Below are 23,412 nucleotides of genomic sequence, written 5' to 3'. Positions count from 1 at the left end.
GCTGGCTGTTTGTCATGCCGAGACCCAGGTGACAGGCCGATGGGCTGCATCGGCTAGGCTGTCTAAGTCGTTGACTTTGCTGTGGATATCTTTGACTTTGCTCAATGTGTTGACTTGGTCAGCGGTGCAGAATATGCCCCATCAAAATGAATGTGTAATTTTTAAGTAGTACAATATTTGAAAAATTACGTTTAACAATTACGAAAGGAAAAATATATAACATTTTCAACCAACATTTTATCATATGATATCGCTTTAAAAAAAAATTAGTATGAAAAATCTTAATCGATTCATTAACACGCTCGATTACAAAAATTTTTATTAAAATATCAATTTTAGTTTTAAAATATGAAATAGATGTGATTTGTAGAGTTTACATCACTTTTGGAATTTTTAATCATGAAATATTTAATATATACAATTAATTTAATACATATATATTGACATTTTTATAAGGAATTTTAATTAATTATTGTATAATATATGCTACTATGCTAGTATTGCCACATGGAATAAATTATTGCCATGTCACATTTTTTTTTTGCCATGTCACATTAATTAGGTGTTTTACTTACCCTTTTAATTATATTGTATAGATTCTTATTAAATATTTACATTAATTATATTGGAAGAATTATAGAAATTAAGTATTATATTTTTGAATATAAAATTGTTTTTTTAATTGTGCTTGAAATTTAAAGTACTAAGTATAATATTTTAAAATTATTTTTTTAAACATAATATATAAATATTAATATGTTAATAAATATCTTGATTTACATTTGAACCAACCGGGCAACCCGCTCGAGTCGGGTTTGGACCCTAAATTAACGGGTCGTTTTGGGTTCAGGCCGAACGGGTCACAACCTTACAGGTCAAGATTTTCGGGTCTTTACCCTGAAAAAAAAACGGGTGAGGTTTGGTCGGGTTTGTGGGTTGAGTCAAAATTTGAGAGGTCTATTTTAAATAACTTATCATTTTGTTAAAATAATCTGGAATAAGAATTATACACATAACCAGCTCTAATATATTTTTTTTAAAAAAAAGAACAGTTCTAATTTGTTGTGTTTTATATTTAATTATTTATATAAGATAAGATTCACTTTAGCTAATATGACTTTCAATTTATTAACAATATAAGAAGTATTAGCTTGAAGGTAATCATCTAATTATAAAACAGCCCATGAAGTTCTTTTATACGAACATCATCTCCCATTTTTTTAGAAGAATAGGTGAAGCTCTCATTTTTCCCGCCTAGAACATGTTTTGCTAAAATTAAGCTTAGTATCTTTAACATAAACCATAGGTACGGTGGGTTATTAATGGCCACAATCTTTTAAAATTATTATTTAAAACATTTCATATTCACATTTTGCATACTTTATCTCCAGTCTTATATGATAAAAAAAATCTTTTTTTGTACTCCTCTGACCCGCTCATTTGTTATCCTATTCTATTTTAGGGTGTCTCAATCAATTGTTGTCCTTTATATTTTAAAAATGAACTTAGATGAGAAATTTGATTATTCACATAATTTAGTACACTTGTCATTTAGTAATTGGTACCCTTCTTTTTCTTTGGTCTTTGTCCTAAAACCAAAGGACAACAAACCGGGATCGAGGAAGTAAATAATTTAAGAGGAAAATCATTGAGCTTTAATGATAAAACATTGTGAAAAAAAAATTTATTAGTAAAAAATTCTAAATAACATAATTAATTTCTCGGTAAAAATAAACTTTCATTAAAATACTCATTTCAAGACTTTTTACAATTTTAATTTTTATTCCTCGAATAAAAAAAAACAGTAATGAGAATTATAAAAAATAAGTGAATTGTTAATTTAAAAGCTCCATTTAAAATCCATAAATATTAGAGAGTACACTAAAAAAAATAAAACTCCATAAATGTCGTGCACACTACGGGATCTAAACTAGTAAAACTATCAAATACATAAAATTTGTTGAGACGACATGACCCATATATGCCAGCCCCACATGGGGTCACAACCTAGCTGTAGGGCACATGCAGGTCCGAAAATTTACCTATCAGGCATAAAAACCTCGAAACGCCTTACAAACCCTAGTTTGAAGTCATACAATTAAGAAAAAAAATTGTTCCATCAATTGTACTTGTACAATATACCTGGTTGGACCCTTGGACAAACTCATCACCTAAGATCCTGGACATACTTAATTTTGTTTTCACGGCTCATCTTCAACCATCGAATATGTATATCGTAGTCATCATCAAATTTCTCTACAGCCTGCACCGCTTGGTATAGAGTAATCTTGTCCTCGGCCAATAGAACACTTAGCACTATGGCAGTTCTATATGACGCAGTGGTAGCCCTCCGAGACTCGAGCATCGTCCCTAAAAATTAAATAACAAATAAACCCGGATCAAAATAACTCACGCAAGATAGGAAGAAAAAAAGAAAAGCAGAGAAGTAGAGTAAACAAGAGCAAAGAAAAGAAAACAGGGAAGTTAAGTGACTAGGACACACGCATAAAAGATATACCTCTAATAGAGTAAAGGGTAAGACAAACCTCTAATAGAGTAAAGGGTAAGACAAAGACCCGAACTTTCATTCTTTTTCCAATTAAGAGATTATAGTTTAAAAAAATAAAAAAAAATCAGTTAGGGACCTCCATCTATAAATTGAAGGTAAATTTAAGGAACTACTTCCCCAAATTCATAAACCCAACCCAATACAACAAACTAAACAACACCAGGACAAACAAAATTACCAAAAGGCAAAACACAACAAAAAAAACAAAAAAAAATTCCTCCCTTTTCCCGAAAACACAAACACTAAATATCATTGATTACTATCATATTCAATAATCTCACATCAGTAGCAGATTTAGAGTGTTGCCAATAGATTAGTCAAATTCTCCTCAATTTTGTCGGTGTCGGCAATAAAGTACATACAACCATTCCTCTTCTAAAGCTCGAAACCTAATTGTCGGTTCAAAATCCAAATCCGTCACTCAAACTATTGATGACATATATTGTAAATCTACTTCTTAATGAGGTTTCAATGAAGTCGTCAACCTTGGCTTACGGCTGATTATTGGTGATGGGCAAAGTGAGTTCGTGGTGATGAGTCATGACGGTTGAGAGACTAGTAGTAATTTGTTGGTATCACATGATGGGATCAAAGATTCGTTGATCATGATCATCATACAAGAGATAGATGAACGAATTAGCGAGAATTAAGTCTGTTATTTTGCTTTTAATTGAGATGGCATGCATTAAATTTTAGATTTCAGTTGTGTAACTTGTGTTAACAGAGAAGTTAACGGAAGGTGAAATGAGGTCCTTAACCGGAATTTTTGAAAGTATAGTCCCTTGACTAGAAAAAGAATGAAAGTTCAGGTCCTTATTTTACCATTTACTCACCTCCAATATTACTTTCTCCTTTTCTTTCTAGGACCATAGTTACCTCAAACCATTAACCCCCTTCTAACCTGAACTATTTTAATAAGCCATTACACAATGACATCAACGCCCTACATATATCCTATGAAGATTATATTAGTGTGATTTTCGTTATTAGTTTAGTTAGTTATGTGATTGGCATGTCAGGTATCATTACTGATATGGGGATGGGAGCCTGGCAAAATCCGCATACCTAAACCCGATCTTCTCTTAGAACACATTCGAGATGACCTTCTTTTTGACTTGAGGCCTAACATTGCACTTTCAGCTGAAGACAGGGGACGGTTATGTTCACACTCCTTGAAAACCTTCCGATGCAATTTGAGGTGCTTCTGAACACGAGGCCAATCCTACAATATATGGGCAGAATGAAAACAAATGTTATAACCAAGCACCATTATAACCAAACACCATAAATCGATGTAATTCAAATTTTTAATTTGTGTGAATCAGTTCACTCACAATTCACTATTCAGGTAACTTAGCTCATATCACAACAAATCAGACATAATCAAAACGAAACACCTAGATGCAGGACCAAAAAAACACAATTAAAAAACCAAAATCACTATAAAAATGATCACAATCAATAAGACATTTTTATTTTTAGTTTCAATACATGATTAACAAAGCTAAATTTGAATGAAACTAACTGAAATTTGAATGAAACTAACGAAAATTTGATCACTCTAAGTTAGGTTTTAGGCTTTCGAAATTCGGATTTAAAACAAAAAATAGCTAATTAAATAGTAACAAAATACCATCAAAAAATAAACCTAAATCCGAATTAATTATCAAAACATACCTTGATTTTTCTTGCCTTTTTAGGAGGCGGGATGGTGGAGGTACCAACACTCGATGACATGCTCCGATCACGCTTGACCCCTCGTTTTTCTCCTCTCGCATGCCTCATTGCTGAAATTTTTTCTCCTTTCAAAATCACGTACACAGTGCAGAAATATGGAGGAGAATATGGGGTAGATTTTGATGCAGGGTTATTCTTCCTTGTTAAATCTACTGGGTTATTCTTCCTTGTTAAATCTACTGTCATAACACAAGCTTTCGTTAGAGAAAATTCTACTAGACTACTACTACTAAAATCTCCGCCACCCCTGGCTCCACCATTGCACTTATCAGTTGTGAGGGTAAGGAGCATGAATAAATCCAACATTCACAAGAACCACAACCACTAAAAAGTAGCAAAAGGCATAATTCAGCAAGAAACTTGCCAATGAAGGGAGAATATTAGTTATTTAACAGATAAAGACACAATGAGAGCCGGTTCAATAATAAGCCCAATTGTCACTTTAGAAAGTATTACTCTGTACAAACTAATATTGTCTAAAATCCCCTTCATCGAATATTTTCTATAATAGTTAAAGGGAAATTTGAAGAGCTTTTAACCTTTTCAGGAAGAGTTGACGACCTGTTCACCATTTCATTTCTACCTGATTGTGTCTTTTCATATCATATTAAATATATCATACGTGTATTAAGTATAGTATATAAAATTATACACCGTAATAGATAAACCGGTGTACGACCGTTTCAAACCAGATAATATGAGGCCATAAGTCACCCAAATGATTTGTAATGTAACGATTCGAAAATGACCATTGTCAACTGTAAATAACCATTAGCATAATGAAAACAAGTACTCCAACTAAGCAACCATATAGAAAAGTAGCTCAATTTGCACTTTTAATCTCTAGGTAAAGTGTCTTGGATCAAATTACTCTTATGACTAACAAACAAGAAATTAAATTATTAAGAGCAGCTTCTAAACAAAGGAATCATAATTCCTGCAACGCCTAGTACTCAACTGTTTCGGACTAACACCATTACAATACGTCTCCCTTGCATTCATGTGTTCCTTTCCAACCTAGTTTTCCTTTCTCTTCAACATCTAGTGAGAAGTGTTTCGTAATCTTCCCTCCGCAACATCCATCATTGACTCAAAACGCTCATTTCAATCCTAGATGTACTTCTACTCCCCTTACCACCAAACACTTTCAGTTTCTGATAATGAGACCAAAAAGTTAGACTCGCCTAAGAGATACCTAGTTGAATGGCTAGTACTATGATCATTACTCTATTTATGTTTATCAATGTAATGTTTTATATCTATTACATCAGCCTAACTTCGTATTGTAACAACAAGAGCATGGTTAGCAATTGAAATGGTTTTTCTGGTGTTTTTCGTGGTAGCTAGAGAAGGAACAAAGGCTTAGGATTGAAGGGTAGCTGAGGGATGCAAGGGTTAGGGTGCATCCACTCATAAATTAAAGATCACTGTTTCTTATCTTATCATATCACACACCATATTCCTCCCCTCCACTGCTCTCCTTCCAAAACAATAGTTCTAATCTAATAATATCCCAACAAAAATTTACAATAATATTCCAAAACAATAGTTCCTCCCCACCACTGCTCTCCTTCCAACACAATAATTTCAAATTCAAGTCAAATCTTAACAACGATCAAATATAATCGAAATATTTAAAAAATCTTCTAAACATAAATGTTAGTAAAAGGATTTAAGTTGTAAACAACTTATGGTTTAAACCAAGAAAACTGAAAATACAACAATTATAACAAACATTATACAGCATTAGAACAACCTACAACCTGAGAAACCCAAAAATAATGATGAGTTTAAATGCCTCCTGTGCCATAAAACAAACGGAATCAGCATAAATGACTAGTGCTATACTCAGAAAGGAAAAAAAATATGTTGTACAAATAATTCCTCCTGAATACTAATTATATTAGCATCGTCATTAACCATAATTGTGCGAACAAAGGTTGTAGCACGTGCTAAAGCTGTTATTCGGCAGTCATAAACAGGATAAAGAACAGTAAGATCCAACTAAAAAGCATTAATCTTTCACATGCTATGTATGACAAAGACGTCCCATGTTGGCTTATACCACTATAAGATGGTAATTATTGAAATATATGTTATTCAATTTCATCACACACATATCTCAAAACAATCAACTCCAACCTCAAGCTAATAAAAAAACAACTCTAAATTCACAAATATTTAGCTACATTCAGCATCTCGGTCTCAAAAAGGGCGCGTTTGCTTAATGAACTCAATCCTAACAAACAAAAGTCATAATCTTGCATACAAAAGTACATCCATTTGTGAATAAAATCTCCAGAAAACAAAGAACTAACAGACTCCCCAATCATAAAAACCCTAATTCAGACAATCTGGGTATTTCTTAATTCTTACATGCATAGAGATCGAAAATAAATTACAAACCTAGCCGTATAAATTCCAATCGATTAATAGCTAAATTAAAACAAAGCAGTACTCCAATAAAACATGATTTCCCCCAATTGAACGTATCAAATTCGGCAAACAATAACAAATACCTAATTCATATGATTTGGGTTTACTATAATTAAAAAATCAAGAAAAAAAAGATGGAAATAGATGAAGCAAACCTTGAAGAAATCTGGAGAAATTCCCCCGAAGGGGATATGAAAATGAATTTAAGGTGAGAGATGAACGAAGAGGCGCGAATTTGAGGGATGAACGAAGAGTGAGAAGTGTGTTGTTCTTGTTATATACTCCCTCCATTCAACTCCACTTTACAAGTATTCTATTTCCGTCCATTCAACTCCACTTTACAGGTTTCCTTATTTGGACATGTAAAAGACCTTTCTATCCTTATTGAAAATCTATATTTACAAAAAATGTCATTCATACCCCACACAAATCCACCATAAAACTCACCTTTATATTTTTTTAATATCTTTAACCCCACCATTCCCTTTCCCTATGTACTTTTAATAGTTTTTTTAATCCGTTTTTTAATACCCGCGTAAAAAGCAATGTTGCAAAGTGGAGTTGAATGGAGGGAGTATTTACACTAGTTAGATTGCACGGGTATGTATAAATACATTATCTATTTTGGTGAATAGATATTATTTGATAAAATTATAATTTTTTTTTTTATAATATTATATTTATTTTGTAATCCGTATGAAGTATGTGATACGCTAATAAGTAAAATAGGACAATCAAAAGTATGTATACTTAAAAATTAGGGTTATTTAATGAGAATACAATGAACTATTGCACCCCTTCTTAAAATACTCTATATTTTCATTTAAATACGAATATTACCAACTAATACACCCGTTCCCATAGAATAGAATTGCTCTGTGTATGACCTGATGCAGCAGGTTAAGTGCTAGCGCGGGACCCATTTTTTTCATTATTAATCATCTTCTTAGTTCTTCCCTTTATATTTACAACACTAACGAATTGTTTTAGTTAGCTTCCAAATTCCAATAATAATCCCTTCCGGGCCTGCAAGTAACACACTTTAGTCGCAAAATGCTGGGTGGAAGTAGCCTTCGTGTTCATCTCCGGAACCTGACGCATCGTACCTGGCGTTGGCTATTCATCTCCACGGCCGCGACTCCAGGCGGCAAGAGCGAGGTATATGAGGCGTTAAGGAAATTGTCATGGACGGCATCGACGACGTGGTCAGAAAAACTGCATAACTAAGTGGAATTTTTTGGCAAAATGGGGTTATTTGGCAAACTAATTTGAGTTTTGGTGTCGGTTTCAAACTATTTAGAGCCAATGGGTCAACATAATCGGTTTAATTTTCTTTTCCAGTTCTAGGCAAAACCGCTGACTTAACCAGCGGCTTCACCTCCTCCCTCAGACTTCTGCCATTTCTGTATTTCTGCATTGCCATAAACCTGATAAGTGCATATTTTATACATTTTAACCCCTTATATTAGTTTGATTTTATATATCATTTTATCACTTATCAAAGTGTTTTTAAGCTAATATTGTGTTTCTAGTGCATTTGTGTGTTCAAGTGTGTTTTGTAGGAAAATGAGCTAAAGTACTATAAAATGTGCTAACACTAGAAGCAAGGCTAAGTATGGGAGCAAGATTGGACTAAGTGTTGGAAGTGCATGGATTTTGCATGAAGAAAGTGTTGGATCAAAATGAAAATGCAAGCAAAGTCAATGTGCAACTCAAAGCCCAAGAATTCAAGTCCAAAATGTGGTGGAAAATTTGGATGCTAAAGAAGAGCTTAGGATGCCAAAATACTTAAGATGCCCTCCTTAATGCTCTTAACCACACTCATAAACAAGGCATTAAAGCACCAACTTTGGATACCTTGAGCATTAAACCAAGAATTGAAGAGAAAATTAAGAGTGTGCTTAGGATGCCATTTTGGATTCCTCTACAAACTTTGCTCTCTTATTTTCTATATAAGGGATGCTAATCACACACCTTTAGACACCATTCCATACACATTTTCTCATAATTCTCTCTAAGTTTAGTAGTTAGATTAGTTTAGTTATTAGTTAGCTTAGTTTAGATTTATTTTATGTTATAAGCATTTCAATACAATTTCCATTCAAGTTATATTCCAAAGTTTCATATTTACAAGTTATTTATATTACAAGTATTGTTCTTCCATTTCCATTGCAAGGTAATTTCTTATTCATATTTTCATTATGTTTGCCATTTCATTTATCATTAGTTTAATTTACATTTCCACCATGTTAGAGTAGTTGCATTTGTCTAGGGAATAAAGGAAGCCATGCATGATTAAGTAATATGTAAATGTCAAAATAAGGATAAGTTAATATTGTATAATTGTTTCTATCACATGTTTTCACCATAATGTTTAATCTATGTTTAAAGGCCTTATTCATCGATTAAGTTTGTTCATTCGTTCTAAAGTCGAGAGTCACGGAATTGAATTAGACTAGCATGTGTAGTAGGACGACCTAGTCATGGACGAGAGTTTCTCTAGGACCCGGTCTATGGTTGACACTAATGCCGTAAGGTGGGTGTCTCTAAGCCTAAACATTTATTGTAAAATCAACTTCCTAACTTGACATGAGCATTTACATAATTAGCATGCGTGACCCGGCCTCCCTAGACAATTTCTTCATTATTGTTCTCTTCCATAATCCAACCAACCAATCAACAAACGTTAATCTACCAAGATAAAATTCACTCCATAACAACTAATTAACAACTTCCGTCTCTTTGTGGTTCGACCCCTACGTACTACATTAATTTGTGTCTAGGGTATAAATATTATTTTTGCATAGGTGTGCGATAGCCTATCAAAACCGCTAGCTCAATAAGCGGCTTCCTTCCCTGCCTAGTGCAAGTCACAATACACAATCCATGCCAAATTAATTGTAGTTCCTCACTTACACAGTCCATGTCATTCCAAATTACACAAAAACATACCAACCAACGATTTCCATGTCATTCCAAATTAAGTCACAAAAGTCGCACAAACCATTGAATACCAAACGAATCACACATTAGTACCTTGAGATGAATTTAGGATGAATTGAGGTTGATAGAGAAGTAATTGATTGAATTTGGTAAAACATAGATGATAATTGTTGTTTTTCAGATAGTTAGGGTTTGGGTTTTAATTGGGATTTTAGGGGAAAAGTTGGGTAAATGCAAGAGTAAGAAAGTTGCGTTTTTTTTACAAAGATTAAGTCTGGATTTTGGGGGAAAAGTGAGAAATGAAGGTAATAAACTAATAAAGATAGGTAGGAAAAAAATTTAAAAAAAAAGGAAAATTATGTGTTTTAAACAAAAGTAACCGCTAGAACAGGTAACCCTTCCGTCCGTTCTATTATATGGAAATGGGTGTATTAGTTGGTAGTATTCGTAGTTAAATGAAAGTATGTAGTATTTTGAGAAGGGGTGCAATAGTTCAGAGTATTCTCATTAAATAACTCTAAAAATTACTATATGTTTATAGGCTAAAAACTCATATTCGGGAAATAAGTCGATCTAGATAGCATAAGAAAATACTCGTAATAGACTTATCCGAAAATCCAAAAGAAATGTTTTCATCCTCACAGTCATCATATTACGACCAACAAATAGAAAAAATGAAATAATTCTGATTTTAACATCTCTCCTCCATTACCTTCATCTTCCAACTCTTGATTTCATCAAAAAAAAATCGATTCACACAAAGACAACCTCAGATTCGATCATCATCTTTTAAATCAAAATAAGAAGGTGCTAATTACAACTGTGCATGTTCGATTCTTGATATATCAAGTGCTTTATCAAATTTAGGATTAGGGAAAGTGTCGATCTTCTTTAATCCATTAGTGCTCAAATTTATGCATCAATTGATCAGCAGCCTCGCCGATTTGCACCGTATCTTTTTTTTAGATGCTTGGCTCGTCAAGCATGAGCGCCTGCTGACATTGGATAGATTGGCTAAAATGGGAATTACTACTCAAACACTGTGTTTTCTATATGGAATGTATAATGAGGATCATAATCATCTATTTGTAATGTGACAATATACCAAGCAATGTTATGAGAAGCTGCGTGGGAATATATCTGTGGGAATATATCTACTAAGGGTATGCTTTAGCTAAGGAAATGTTCGCATTTTGTTAGATTGGTGATGTGTTCTATGGTGGTAACAACACAACACCAGATTTGGAATGCAAGAAATACTAATAGATTGGAGTAGTACGTAGTACATCCTAGCAATCTCATAGCAACGGTGAAAGAGGAGTGTATGATGAAGTTGATGCAATGCAATATGGGGACGATCAGGTGTGGGGGTATTCTATAGGCAGGCTGTGTTTATATATTACTTACATTTCCACAAAAAAAAATGATTGAAATGAAGAATAAAAAAACATCAATTTGGGGTAATATTAATTTATCTTCCTTTGATAAACTCCAACATATATCGGCAAAGATAATATCCGCATAATACGCTCCCAAGAGGCTGCATAGGACAATAAAATAAAAACCATAATGAGATATACATATTATAAACCACTTACGAGAAACTAAAATGGAAAGAGCTGAATAGATAAGGGCTGCCCGTGCAATGCCATCGCTAATATAATGGCTCTGCATATGCAATTGAAGCCCAGGCATGCAATATAGAATTCCTCACCGACGATTTCTGAAACAAAATTGGCCTACAAAGCTGCCACTCATATCACCAGTTATTGGTTTACCTTGGTCACCTTGAATGTTCAAAGGTTTGTTGCTCTTGGAAAAATAATTATAAGGATACATGACAAAACAATAATGAAATAAATATGTTAAGCAAGCAGTTGCTAATGCTCGATAATTATACTTAAGAAGGGTGGAAGAATTGTGTTGAAATGCTCGATAGATAATTATGCAAAGCAAGCGATGAACTGCATGAGAACTGTATTGGACTGTAAGTCGAGATAAAGAGGTTGTCAATGCATCTAGCACAACTGCAGATGCCAATACATTAACCAAAACTTGAAAGGAAGTTTCTAGACAATAATCAATAGGGGATCTGAGTCTATAGGCCATGCTGTATGTATAGTAGTGAATTAGTGATAACACAATGGTAAAACGATATCCTAGACGACAACGATTGGCACAAAGTTATATGCTCCCAGAAGCATAGAACAAATAATAGAGTGGACAAGGAAATAGTAGTTGGTAATATACATGAGATATACGTACCTTAATTAATTTCCATGTAAGTGGTTTTGCCTCAAACCCGACAAGTGGATCGATAGAGTTTCTTTTCTCGAAGGCTCTATATTTCATATAACTAAAATTAGTCGTCGCTTCAAACATAATTCTAATCACTAATATCAAATATACATGATTTACCTAGCAACTGTTTACACGAAAAACTGACGAGGCTCCATATGTCCAGCAGGATCACACCAATACATGGTACTTTCGGATGGACTAATCGCAACCAACAACCAGTTATCACTTCAATTACTCCTAACTAGTAATGCTTGAACGGGTTCTAGGTCAACAAACATAATAAGAAATATTTTGTTAAACTTGTTATGAGGCTACATTATTTGGAATTAGCTTAAAAAATAAAATTGAAAGCATCAGACTATTCATATTAGAAAGCTAAGATGTATTTGCCTAAGCATTCTCTCTTTCTTCCATTGTCTTAGTAACAGGCCCGACAATTGTGTATTATGAAACCTTTAGATACAAAAAACTAATTCTAACACTCTCGTACAAAGAACTCAAAAAACAGCAAAATTAATTTTCAAGTCGACTTTTATAATTATAGCCTACTTCGATGAGTGTATACGAAGTAATTTAGTACTCCGTATTAAAAAAAAATCATTTATCAGTTTAAAAATATGGCCTAAGCCCCTATTTTTTAAGTTCGCATAGGCCCCGGAGGTGGGACGGCCCTGCTTAGTAAACGGGACCTAGAGATGGTTTAACTATTGTCGTTTGTAGCGCTTCGTGAACTCTTATTCTAAACTTCTTGTTGCCTAACTCTAGTACTCGGTATGGCTTAGTAAGCTAACATGTGAAATTGCCAAACAAGGGATTTGAGTGACGTATTAATTGAATTGACTTGACTCTACTTTGCAGCGAAGGAAGAGTGGTGCCATTACTAATCTACGCAGGCAACAAATCTCTTGGCTATCCACTATAGGTACAATTAATTGAATTTGTTCATCACTAGTGTAATTCCCGTGCTATAGCACGGTATTTTTAAGATGAAATTTATAAAGAGGAACTTTTAATAAAATTATTTGCATAAATTAAAGCTACTTTTAATTTAATGTTATAATATACTAAATATAATAATAGTAAGTAGATAGAAAAGAAAGTTTACTATTAATAATAACACTATAATGTTAAATCGATAAGGGGGACTAATTTATGAAATTAAGTTAGATGTAAAATCTAGTTAAAAAATCTATTAGCCTTATTAAGAAAACTGGTAAAAATAATATACTACGCGTCTAAAAAGACAATTTACAAATTATTAAAACTAACATTTTCACTTTCTATTTCCTATAAGAAAATACATAAAAATTGTTATACATTATTTAAAAAATACTCCATACTCCATATACTCCATATTACTAAAATAAAGATTTCATAATTCGAGAGTGCAATTGATATGTTGTAAAATTGCATAATATATTAGGGGGTAATTGATTGTAATTGCATATTTTCGGGATAATATTGTAAAGATTGCATAATTTGAGAGGTTGTTTCCATGTATAGGATTGCATTTATTCGAAAAGTCAAAGCATACATTTGTTTCCATGTATAGGTTTTCAATTGATTCAAATCATACGTTAGACTTGACGCAAAAGCAAATTTGATTTATTAAAAGTCGACGGCCCAACTTAGATTGGCCCATCAAAGAGTAGTGTAAGTTAGGCGGGAAAACTACTTGAGAATTTTATTCTCTTAGTAGTAGGGGAGATGCCCAAATTCAACTTGAGTGGCTCAACTTTTTATACTGGAAAGAAATTCAAATGTTTTGGTGCAGTGATGATCTTTTGCAATCAATTCAAAGCATTTATATTTTCCTCTTTTTTTTTGGAAAAAAATATACCCTTAAGGCCTTAATAAGAAAACCAGAGTATTATATTGGGAACTTATAAATATAGAGAAGGTATTAGGTATAGCAATTGGTCTCCCTTGTGACGGGTTACCATTTGTGGCGGATATTTTGTGAGTTAGAATGGTAACAAAATGGGTTAGTGGAGAAAGGGGACCACATGAATAGTGTTGCAGAGAGAGAAGAAGTGGGTACTTTATGAGATAAAATGGTATCCGTCACTCAAGAGTGACGGATATGTGCCGTCACAAATGAGATTTTGTGTAGGTATAGATATACTGTTCTCAGAAATCTCAGTTTATTCATCAGGCGAACTTACTGAGATCCTACCACCTACATAGGTTATCTAACAACCAATCGTTTTGGGGTATGTCTTGTTCACTACTTAAATTTATTGTTTTCTTATATATGACCCTGCTTCATCATCAATAACGTTGCTTTGAGGCATTTCTATGGCTTATGGTTTGAGGCATTGCTATAGCTTCATCATAGGCTTCATAGCAGATGAAGCACATATTAAATCTACCCCACAAAAAATCTCCCCAAAAAGATCACATTCATATCCCTTAGGATTATGTATGTTGGCGGTATGACTATTAGACGAACAATGAACAGATAAACTTACAGAAATTGAAGAGAAAGATGTCGTGGCGTGATAGAATCACTGCCCTAAAGTTGAATTTGCCCCGCTCGATACACACGGCCTCTTAGCAACCAACTTCCCAGGGTTACACGACTTCCGAGTCTAAGGTGTACGACAAAGACTCGGATTGAGAATTACTAACAGAACGTTGCCAAAATCAGCTATGAATATCAGAAAATATTTAGAGAGAATATATGAGAGGATGGATGTTGTTGTGTGTCGAGATGCTATAAGTATTATGGTATTTATAGGAGAAACAAGAAGGATCCAGAAGCACCATTAAAAGCACCTTGGAAATAGTTTTTAGAAGACTGAAAAATCAGTGTTGGAAAAAACCTCAATCATCTTTAGAAGACCACACAATCAGTACGGTAAAATACAAAATCAATAATAGAAAACTGAGCAATCAGTCTCGGAAATAGCGCAAAAGAGTATAGAGAATAAGTGATCCAAAAGGAGCCTTTACTACTACACATATTAGTAGTATAAACCAAGTGATCGCTTATAAACCATAATACTCTAGCTTTTTCTACCAATGTGGGATAAAAAGAGCTTCTTTTGAAGCAACACTTCCAACAATCCCCCACATGATTCAAAAGAAGAAGAAGAGAAATAGCTGATATAAGGCAACGGAACACAAGTCTTAAGATGACAATGTTCCTGAGGAATTGAATTGTCACCCAGTGCATACAACTATCTGCTACAGCCGTATCGAGTTGCTCTCGGCATTGGACTCTCCACGGTGGTTTGTAACGGATAACTGCGCACAAACCTGCATTCGAATCTGTGTTCGTCCTCGCGAAATGTCATAAAAGGTGCCCCTCACATGCCTGGGATCTCGTGAACGCTCTAGAGGTCCTAAAGCCTAAGAACCTCACAGGGGGTAGGGCATTTCCCCCACATTCACATAGGTAAGTCCATCAGGTTTGACTGTCACAAACCACCCTTAAAAAGGACTATGGACTTATTAAGAGCTTAGCTCAACCTTCCTCACATGACAGAAATAGCTCAATATATAGAAAAAATACTACATCACTTTTATTAAAATAGGAATGGTAGTAGTATTACAACATGAGATCCTCGTGACTTTGTTTGACCCATTGAACTTGGTAAACCCAAGTGGGGGAGCCCCGTCACGATTCACTCCCAATAGGCTTTAAACCCATTCCTTGTGGTGCCACCAACACCAACTTCTACCATGGCCATTGGTAGGAGGATCTCAATATCCTCTTCACAATTTACGTACGTACTATCATGATATCACATTGTGTAAGGGATCTCAATATCCACTTACCATTCACAACCTTTGTGAACCCATTATCTGATCAGATTATTCATCACTTTTGATAATCTGCCAAAAAACCTGATGCTTCAGATTATGATGCATGACAATTAATGGAGTCAAATAATTCCCACAAAGGAATACAACCACTTAGCCATTCAGCTTTTTATCCTGCGAATTCTTCACAATATATTCATACTCCATTACATATTCAACAATGTAGTTATGCATCTATAACTTGCATGATATAACATTATAAAAGACACCGTTTGTCAAATAAATATCATAATTATTCGACGTCAAATTCATTCCCAAAGATACAATTGTTTTCATGGATTGGCTTACAAAAAACCATGGTGTCCATCTAATTATAACAACGATATAAGTTATATCATATCTCTCACAACGCATACAAACATCATATATATGAATGTAACAACCTTTCCACCAATTTCATCTTGTCATGTATAAACTCAAGAATACATCTTAAATAACTCATAATTAGTGATCCAATTATCACCAATAACATCCGTTAAAGAAACATCGCCAAAATCAAAGCCAAATAAATATATATTATTCATCCTTTTCCTTGTCTTGGTTTACTATAATCATTTAAACCAAATAAAAATTAATTACTCAAACACATGTATTAACAACCATTCATAAATTTCATAAACGGAGAAACAAATTTATACAATCCCAATTGTTCCGGGGCGTAATTCCAGAGCAAGTATTAGTTGACCACTCGTGCTTGTAGAATGACGTCTTTGATTGACTTCTTCCTTTCGGTCTCTCCTGAAACAATGAACAAAATGAGGGCTCGGCTTTGACCGAGCGAACTCACTCCGACGCTCAAGTCATTAAACTTAAAGAGTTAAGCTGTATGTTACTTGGCGAAGTATAGATAGAGAGATAAAGGAGTTTGATACCAGTTTGTTCCGGGTATGAATTCCGAAGTAGGTTTGTTTACCACGCTAGCTTTGTCGAATAATGCCTCTTCTAGCCTTGATTGCTCTCCTCGGCCTCTCCTGCAACAATGAGCAAACTGAGGGCTTGGCTTTGTGCCAAGCGTACTCACTCCGACGCTCAAGTCAGTGAACTTATTGTGATTAAGTAGTATGTTGCTTGATGACGTGTATTGTAGAGAGATGAGAGAGTTAATACCAATTTAAGTGGTTCTTAGGTTAGATTCTGGATGGAGGGGCTCTTCGGTTACGAACACCTCTTGTTCTTTTGACATCTTCTTAGCTAAGAAGATGTCAAAAGAACAAGAGGTGTTCGTAACCGAAGAGCCCCTCCACCCAGATGATACCGTCCACAATTCTGGAGTTGTGCAGCCCTCCACCAGCCGGATAATTCAACCGGAGTTCGGGATGCCAATAATGCCGATACGCCACGCCCGCCGACCAGTCACCGTCATGGGGCGTGTGGTTGACGCAAAGAAAGCCGGCGCTCCTGGACCGATTGTCGGTCTGCGCCGCTCACACTTTGTCACACCGACAAGAGCGGCGGGACCCGTCCAGGAAGCTAGGGCCCAAAAGGTGACTCCGAGAAACCTGAACGAAGCACTAAGAGAGGCTGAGCCTACCAAGACGCCGGGGGAGCCCAGAGTGTCAGTGGTAGAACTAAGCCCTTCCCGCACTCGCGGAAGGACGATGTCGCCGCGACGCCCACGAGGCATGCCCCACGAGCGAAAGGAGTCCGACTCACCGAGTCGGGAAGGAGTCCGACTCACCCGAGTCGAAGAAGGAGTCCGACTCACCAGAGTCGGAGAAGAAGCCCTTCCCGCCACGGGGAGAGGGGCCGGACTAGGGATGCGAGGAGCCGATCGCCGCGTGTCATTAGACACGTGGTCGACAGCCCCCTCGGTGCCTCGTCCTAGAGACCCAAGTGCCGCCAAAGCTAAAGCTACCATCTATATCATACAAAGGAGAGGGCGACCCAACCGATCATGCCGAGGCTTTCGAGTCTCACATGTCGGTGTGGGAGCAACCCGACGAGGTCCAGTGCCGAATTTTCCCAACGACCTTGGTTGGAATGGCGCAAAGCCGGTACAAGGGGCTACCCGATGGGTCGGTATACTCCTATTCCGACCTAAGAGACGCGTTTTTGGCCCAAGATCTACCAATAAAAGGAGAGCCGTCGAGACATCGGATCTCCCGACCATCGAGCGAGGAGGGAGGCGAGTCACTCCGAAGCTATGTGAAGAGGTTCGATGCCGGGTTCAGCAGATTAGGGAGCCGAACAATGAACTAGCGGCCTTCGCACGATGAAAGGCCTCCCCGCAGGGGACTTGAAAACGAGCTCATCAAGTGCGGTGGCCTGAGCCTTGAGTCCGCCAGGAAATTGGCCGACCAGGCCATTAAGGTCGAAGACTATCACAAAATATGGGTAGGCCACGGCGAGGCCGGCACTCGAAAGAAAGAGCCACCGGGAGGACAAGCCGGATGAAGGGCGCCGTGACAATAATAGGTCGCGGACCGACAGGCCCGCCAGAAGCGAGAACCCGGCGGACGCCGGGGAGTTCGGTCCGTACTACCATAAGAAGTACAAAGATCACACCCCCCCAGTCGTATCGGCCGCCGAGGTCTTCTCCCGAGCGAAAAACGAGGGGCGGAAGTGGGAAAGGCCCCCAAACCTAGGGGGACGGTGACACGAGCCAAGATCGTGAGTACCACGGCCACACCCTGGTCACTTAACCAACGATCGCCGCATTTGAAGAATGCCATTGAAGAGCGATCCGGAAGGGGAGCCTCGGAAATATGTTGCACGGAGGCCAAAAGACTAACACCGTGGCTCGGATAAAAATCCGTCTTTGAACGGATAGGAACAATTCATGTTGTCATCGGGAAACGAGAACGGCGGATCCGCTCGCGGACACAAAACGGCACTGAACGGATCGTATCGGGCCGTCAACTTCGTGCCCACTACGGCGCCCGCGCTTCCAACATCCCGAACATAACTATTGGGAAGGAGGACTACGAAGGAATCATCGCCCCGCATAGCGACCCACTCGTAGTCCACTTAGACATAGCTAACCACCTGGTCATGAGATGCCTGATTGACACGGGTGCTTACACGAACATCATGTTCAGGGAGTGCTTTCTAGGGCTCGGCCTGAAAATTGCGGACCTTAGCCCATGCACCAACCCATTGTACGACTTCTCCGGGCAGGCTTGGTCCCCCCAGGGGTCTATCAAGTTACCGGTGATGTTCGGCCAGTCTGACGCGGCCAAGAACGTGATGTCCGAGTTCGTGGTCATCGACGGCTCATCCGCATACAACGTTCTCATCGGTCGTGTCACCCTGAGTGAGGTCGATGCCGTAATGTCCATCCGGGCCCTGACACTGATGTATGTCTCGGACCGCGGGGAGGTTCATAAACTCGTCTCAAAGAACGAAAAAGACGAGGTGGTCAACGTCCAAATATCGGCCAGAGGATGCAACATGCAATCCTTCAAAGTAGCAAAGAAAGAGGAAAAAGGGAAGAACCCATCCTTACGACAGGAGGACGAACCGATGAGCACCAACCACGTCGGCATGGTCGAAGGGGCGGACCGAGCAGATAGAGATTGATCCGGCCGCACCGAATCGCTTGCGGTGTCGGCCGGATCAAAATTCGGGGCCGATCTCCTAGACCTGCCGAGGAGGAACAAAGATGTCTTTGCGTACTCGGCCGCCGAGATGCCAGTGTGTAAGCGGGAGGTCATCGTTCACAAGTTCCGAACGTACTCCCCGCGCCCGCCCCGTGAAGCAAAGGATGAGAAATTCCTCGGCCGAAAAGGAGGATGCCATCAAGGCCGAGGTTGATAAGTTGTTAGAGGCAGGCTTTATCATCCCTTGTGCATACCCTGAATGGCTAGCTAATGTTGTAATGGTTAAAAAGTCATCAGGGGGGTGGAGGATGTGTGTTGATTTTACGCAACTTAATAAAGCATGCCCGAAAGATTGCTACCCCTTGCCTCGGATAGATAGCTTAATAGACGCAACGGCAGGCTACACAATGCTTGCCTGCCGACGCCTTTTCAGGATACCATCGGTATTCATGGCGAGAGGAAGACATGCCTAAATGCGCATTCATCACCATACACGGCACCTACATGTACAAGATGATGCCGTTTGGTTTGAAAAACGCCGGCGCGACTTACACAAGACTGGTGGACAAAGTGTTCCAAAATCAAAAAGGGCGAAACATTGAGGCTTACGTCGACGATGCTATTGTCAAGAGCAAGTCCGACGGCGAGCACCTAGCCGATTTACACGAGACATTTTGTTCACTAAGGAAATACAAGATGAAGCTTAACCCTACAAAGTGCAACTTCGGTGTCCGGGCGGCAAATTCCTCGGCGTGCTTGTTAGCGCCGGGGAATTGATGCCAATCGGAGAAAGTCCAAGCAATTCTAGACTGCCGGAGCCGAGAAATCGCAAAGAGGTTATGATCTTCGACCGGGAGGATGGCGGCCCTTGCCCGTTTTATCTCTCGGTCAGCCGACAAGAGCACCCCATTCTTCAAAGTGCTAAAAGGGAATAAAGACTTCTGGCTGGGGAGGAATGAGCACGGCTTTCAAACAACCGAAAGCCCATCCGCAAACTCTCCCGACCCCGTCCCGCACCGACGCTGGGAAACGCTATATCTATATTTAGCAAGAACCTCGGCCACGGTCGATCTGCCGTGATCGTCGAGAAGAAAACAAGCAAAGAAGACTCAATCTACTTTATCGGCCATACACTCGTTGTTCGCCGAGAGAAACTACCCGCCGATTGAAAAAGCGCCTTTGCCGTGGTTGTTGCCGCAAGGAAGTTGAAACCCTACTTCGACGCACATCCCATGACGGTCTTAACCGACCAGCCGTTGGAGAAAACACTGGAAAAATTCGAACAATCAGGCAGACTTATCAAATGGGCACATCCCATGACGGTTTTTTCCCGCCGTCTGCACAGGCCTCTCCTCACCCGCCGCTCGCACTGGGGACAGATCATCGCGCGGTTGATCTACAAAAATTCAATCAAAGAGTCCACGTCAACGTTCACGGACATACCGAGAGCCGGTCATCAGGTATATCTAATGAGCCGGCTAAATCTGAGCCGCAAGTTAGATCTGTACGGAGGGCTTGCTCTTCTTGGCCGATTGACCCGTTCCTCGGCGCCATCGTTAGCATGAGCCGTGCGGCGAAGCATCGGCGGTAGGGGTAGGCCTCTTCCTCTTACGCCTAAGTGGAGATCCCTCGGATCGGAATCCTCCCCGTCGACAATGTCGACGATTTTCACCTTCTTCGGACAGCGGGAGTTGGAGGCGGAATCGAGGTTGACACCGTAGCCACCGAAGACTTGGCTTTTCGGACCGGCGCGGAATGGCGGCTACCTCGGCCGAGCCTCCGCCTCGTCCAAGCTCTTGACTTTTGATCCATGAGGTCGAGGCGACGGACGGCGGTCATGTACATCGACCTTCGGATTCCTCTCCCGCACGTTACCATCTTTGTCAAGTCCCATCTTCTTGAGGAATTGCTCGAGACGAACGGAGCCAAAGTTCTCTGTAAAAGAAACAAAGTAAGAGTTAGAAAAAGGAACAAGTCAAGGCACAAAAACAAGAACGCTAAAACAGAAATGGGCCTCACACCGAGACCCCACTCACCCCGTGCTTGGGGCCGGTATGAGGCCGACGTGGCAAAGCGGCTCATCCATCTGGATGACTTGCGTTGGGGGCAACCAAACTTTCGGCGTCCCATCGTCATCGACCTCGAAAAGCTTCAATGCCCGCGTCTCGTCCTCGTTGAGACAGACCTTTGCGGCGTCCATCTTATTCTTGCCCTTAGGGATCATCTTCTCACGCTCCCCTACTCTCGCACCGCAAGTTAACGTGGTCTTTGAAAAGACCGAGGCAACGGATAATCATCCGGGACCTCGACATACACCCACCGTTCCTTCCAGCCCTTGCAAGAGGTGAGCTTAGGCACGGTGAGATAGCCTGGCTCGGTCCGGACGCTATACCACCCCCGCCACCTTGAACATTCATTCAAGAAAATGAATTCGGCGGAATAAGTTTACCGTTGGGATCACCCCCCGAAGAGACACACCACACGAAGCCGACTATAGTCCTAACGGCCAAAGGGTGAAGGCTGCGCCCGCCGCAACGTTCATCGCCCGAATTATGGTAGAGACGTACATATTGAGAGGAAACCGAGACCATACTCCAGTGCCTCATATATACGCCGATGTGACCCGGGGAGGGCAACAGACGGCGACCCTCTCCAGGGGATAACAATGTTGTAACCCTGGCCAAAAAAGAAGTGATCTTCGAAAAATTCGAGCGAGCGGCGGATGAACTTATCGATAAAACCACGATCGGCGCCGTAGTACGGGCATCATAATGATGCGGGATCTGTGACCTCTCCCCACCGGAAGGATTCCTTTCCTCATCATCATCAACATCGTCATCATCCTCCCACTCCTCCAGGACTTTGCGGTCAACTTCAGGAGAAGGAGACCTACGGCCCCCCGACCTTAACGGAACGGCGGCTACCGCCTCCTCCTCATCAAAACGCACCGAGAACCCCCGGTGCACGGTTCTGGGACCGGCGTCGTGAAGACATGGTTCACAACAATTACTTAAAACAAATTAAAAGATGATAAGTTTTTTTTGGTTTACCTTGAAGAAAAGTGCTACGCCGACGTAAAAATTCTGAAGATTGGAAGAGAAAGAAACACTTGAAGTTCTAGATCTAGAAAGAAGAAAAATTTTTGGAATGAATGAAATTAGTAACCAATTTCACTTCAAAGATCTGGTATTTATAGGCCAAGGCCCACAAAGGAGGACCAATCAAAACGCAGCCCATGAAGCGTCGGCCAATCAACGAAGAGACACATGTCGTGCATGCGTACACGGAATGTCAATCGACGCAACAGTTGAATGTCAATCAATGCAACAGTAACCAAGCGTCTTCAACACGCCCCTTCATATCCCTTTGCCTATTCATCTTCCTCAGCAAAATCCTAAAATATCTGTTCTCCGCCGCAATATGACTAACCAAGCTAGGTAGCACCGGCACAGGGCAATCGAAAGCACACCGCACTCTCAACCTTGGGTCCGCCGCCAAGCAAGATCTTCTCTTCCACATTTGATGTCCAATACCCATCCATGTGGAGGGGGATATGGTACGGCTTTGTCGAAGTAAGCCGAGGAAGAAGAAGCCGGCGAACATTTTCACTTGCGCAGAATATACGCTCAACATACATCGGAGCCCATACCACGGCATAGACTACGGCGGGGGCAAATTGATGGGGCATATTCTCGCACCCGACCAAGTCAACATATTGAGCGAGGTCAAAGATATCCACAGCCAGTCAACGACTTTAAACAGCATATCCGGTACGGCCTATCGGCCAGTCACCCGTCTCTCGGCCTGCTAACTAACCGGCCGGGAGACACATCCGCGTACTCATATCCAAGACCCCTCGGCATGGAGTCAATCGGGCCCTTCGGCTGCCATGGGTCCCTCGGCCGAGGGTAGATCGATCTTTCCACCTGCTAGCCACTTGGCCACTTGGCCACTACGTGACAAAAGGTGAAAGTCTATAAATACTCCACCTCTCTCATTGAGAAGGGGATCCAGAATCTAACCTAAGAACCACTTAAATTGGTATTAACTCTCTCATCT

At 39.4% G+C, this 23,412-nt stretch overlaps 2 protein-coding genes across 1 annotated transcript; one reads left to right on the top strand and one right to left on the bottom strand.

The window, feature by feature from the left end:
- Window positions 1-23,412, top strand: part of LOC141639076 (uncharacterized) — a 127,465-nt gene that overhangs the window by 29,435 nt on the left and 74,618 nt on the right.
- LOC141639075 (uncharacterized) lies at window positions 1,833-7,016 on the bottom strand. Its single transcript, XM_074448264.1, has 5 exons — window positions 6,898-7,016; window positions 6,070-6,107; window positions 4,247-4,485; window positions 3,635-3,791; window positions 1,833-2,370 (listed from the first exon to the last, which is right to left on the bottom strand). Exons 3-5 carry the CDS (start codon window positions 4,352-4,354, stop codon window positions 2,168-2,170), a joined length of 468 nt encoding a protein of 155 aa, XP_074304365.1. The 5' UTR covers window positions 4,355-4,485; window positions 6,070-6,107; window positions 6,898-7,016; the 3' UTR covers window positions 1,833-2,167.

This window comes from Silene latifolia, unplaced genomic scaffold, assembly GCF_048544455.1.
Source record: "Silene latifolia isolate original U9 population unplaced genomic scaffold, ASM4854445v1 scaffold_270, whole genome shotgun sequence".
In the NCBI taxonomy this organism is placed as follows: Eukaryota; Viridiplantae; Streptophyta; class Magnoliopsida; order Caryophyllales; family Caryophyllaceae; genus Silene; species Silene latifolia.
The sequence above is the reverse complement of the archived record's forward strand: the minus strand, read 5'-3'. Positions and strand labels throughout refer to the sequence as shown.

Coding starts and splice junctions, on each gene's coding strand:
- LOC141639075 (XM_074448264.1), bottom strand. CDS start 4,354: ATGAGGCATGCGAGAGGAGAAAAACGAGGGGTCAAGCGTGATCGGAGC. Junction 3,792..4,246: donor AAAAGGCAAGAAAAATCAAG/GTATGTTTTGAT, acceptor CATATATTGTAG/GATTGGCCTCGTGTTCAGAA. Junction 2,371..3,634: donor TAAGAGAAGATCGGGTTTAG/GTATGCGGATTT, acceptor TTTAATTTTTAG/GGACGATGCTCGAGTCTCGG.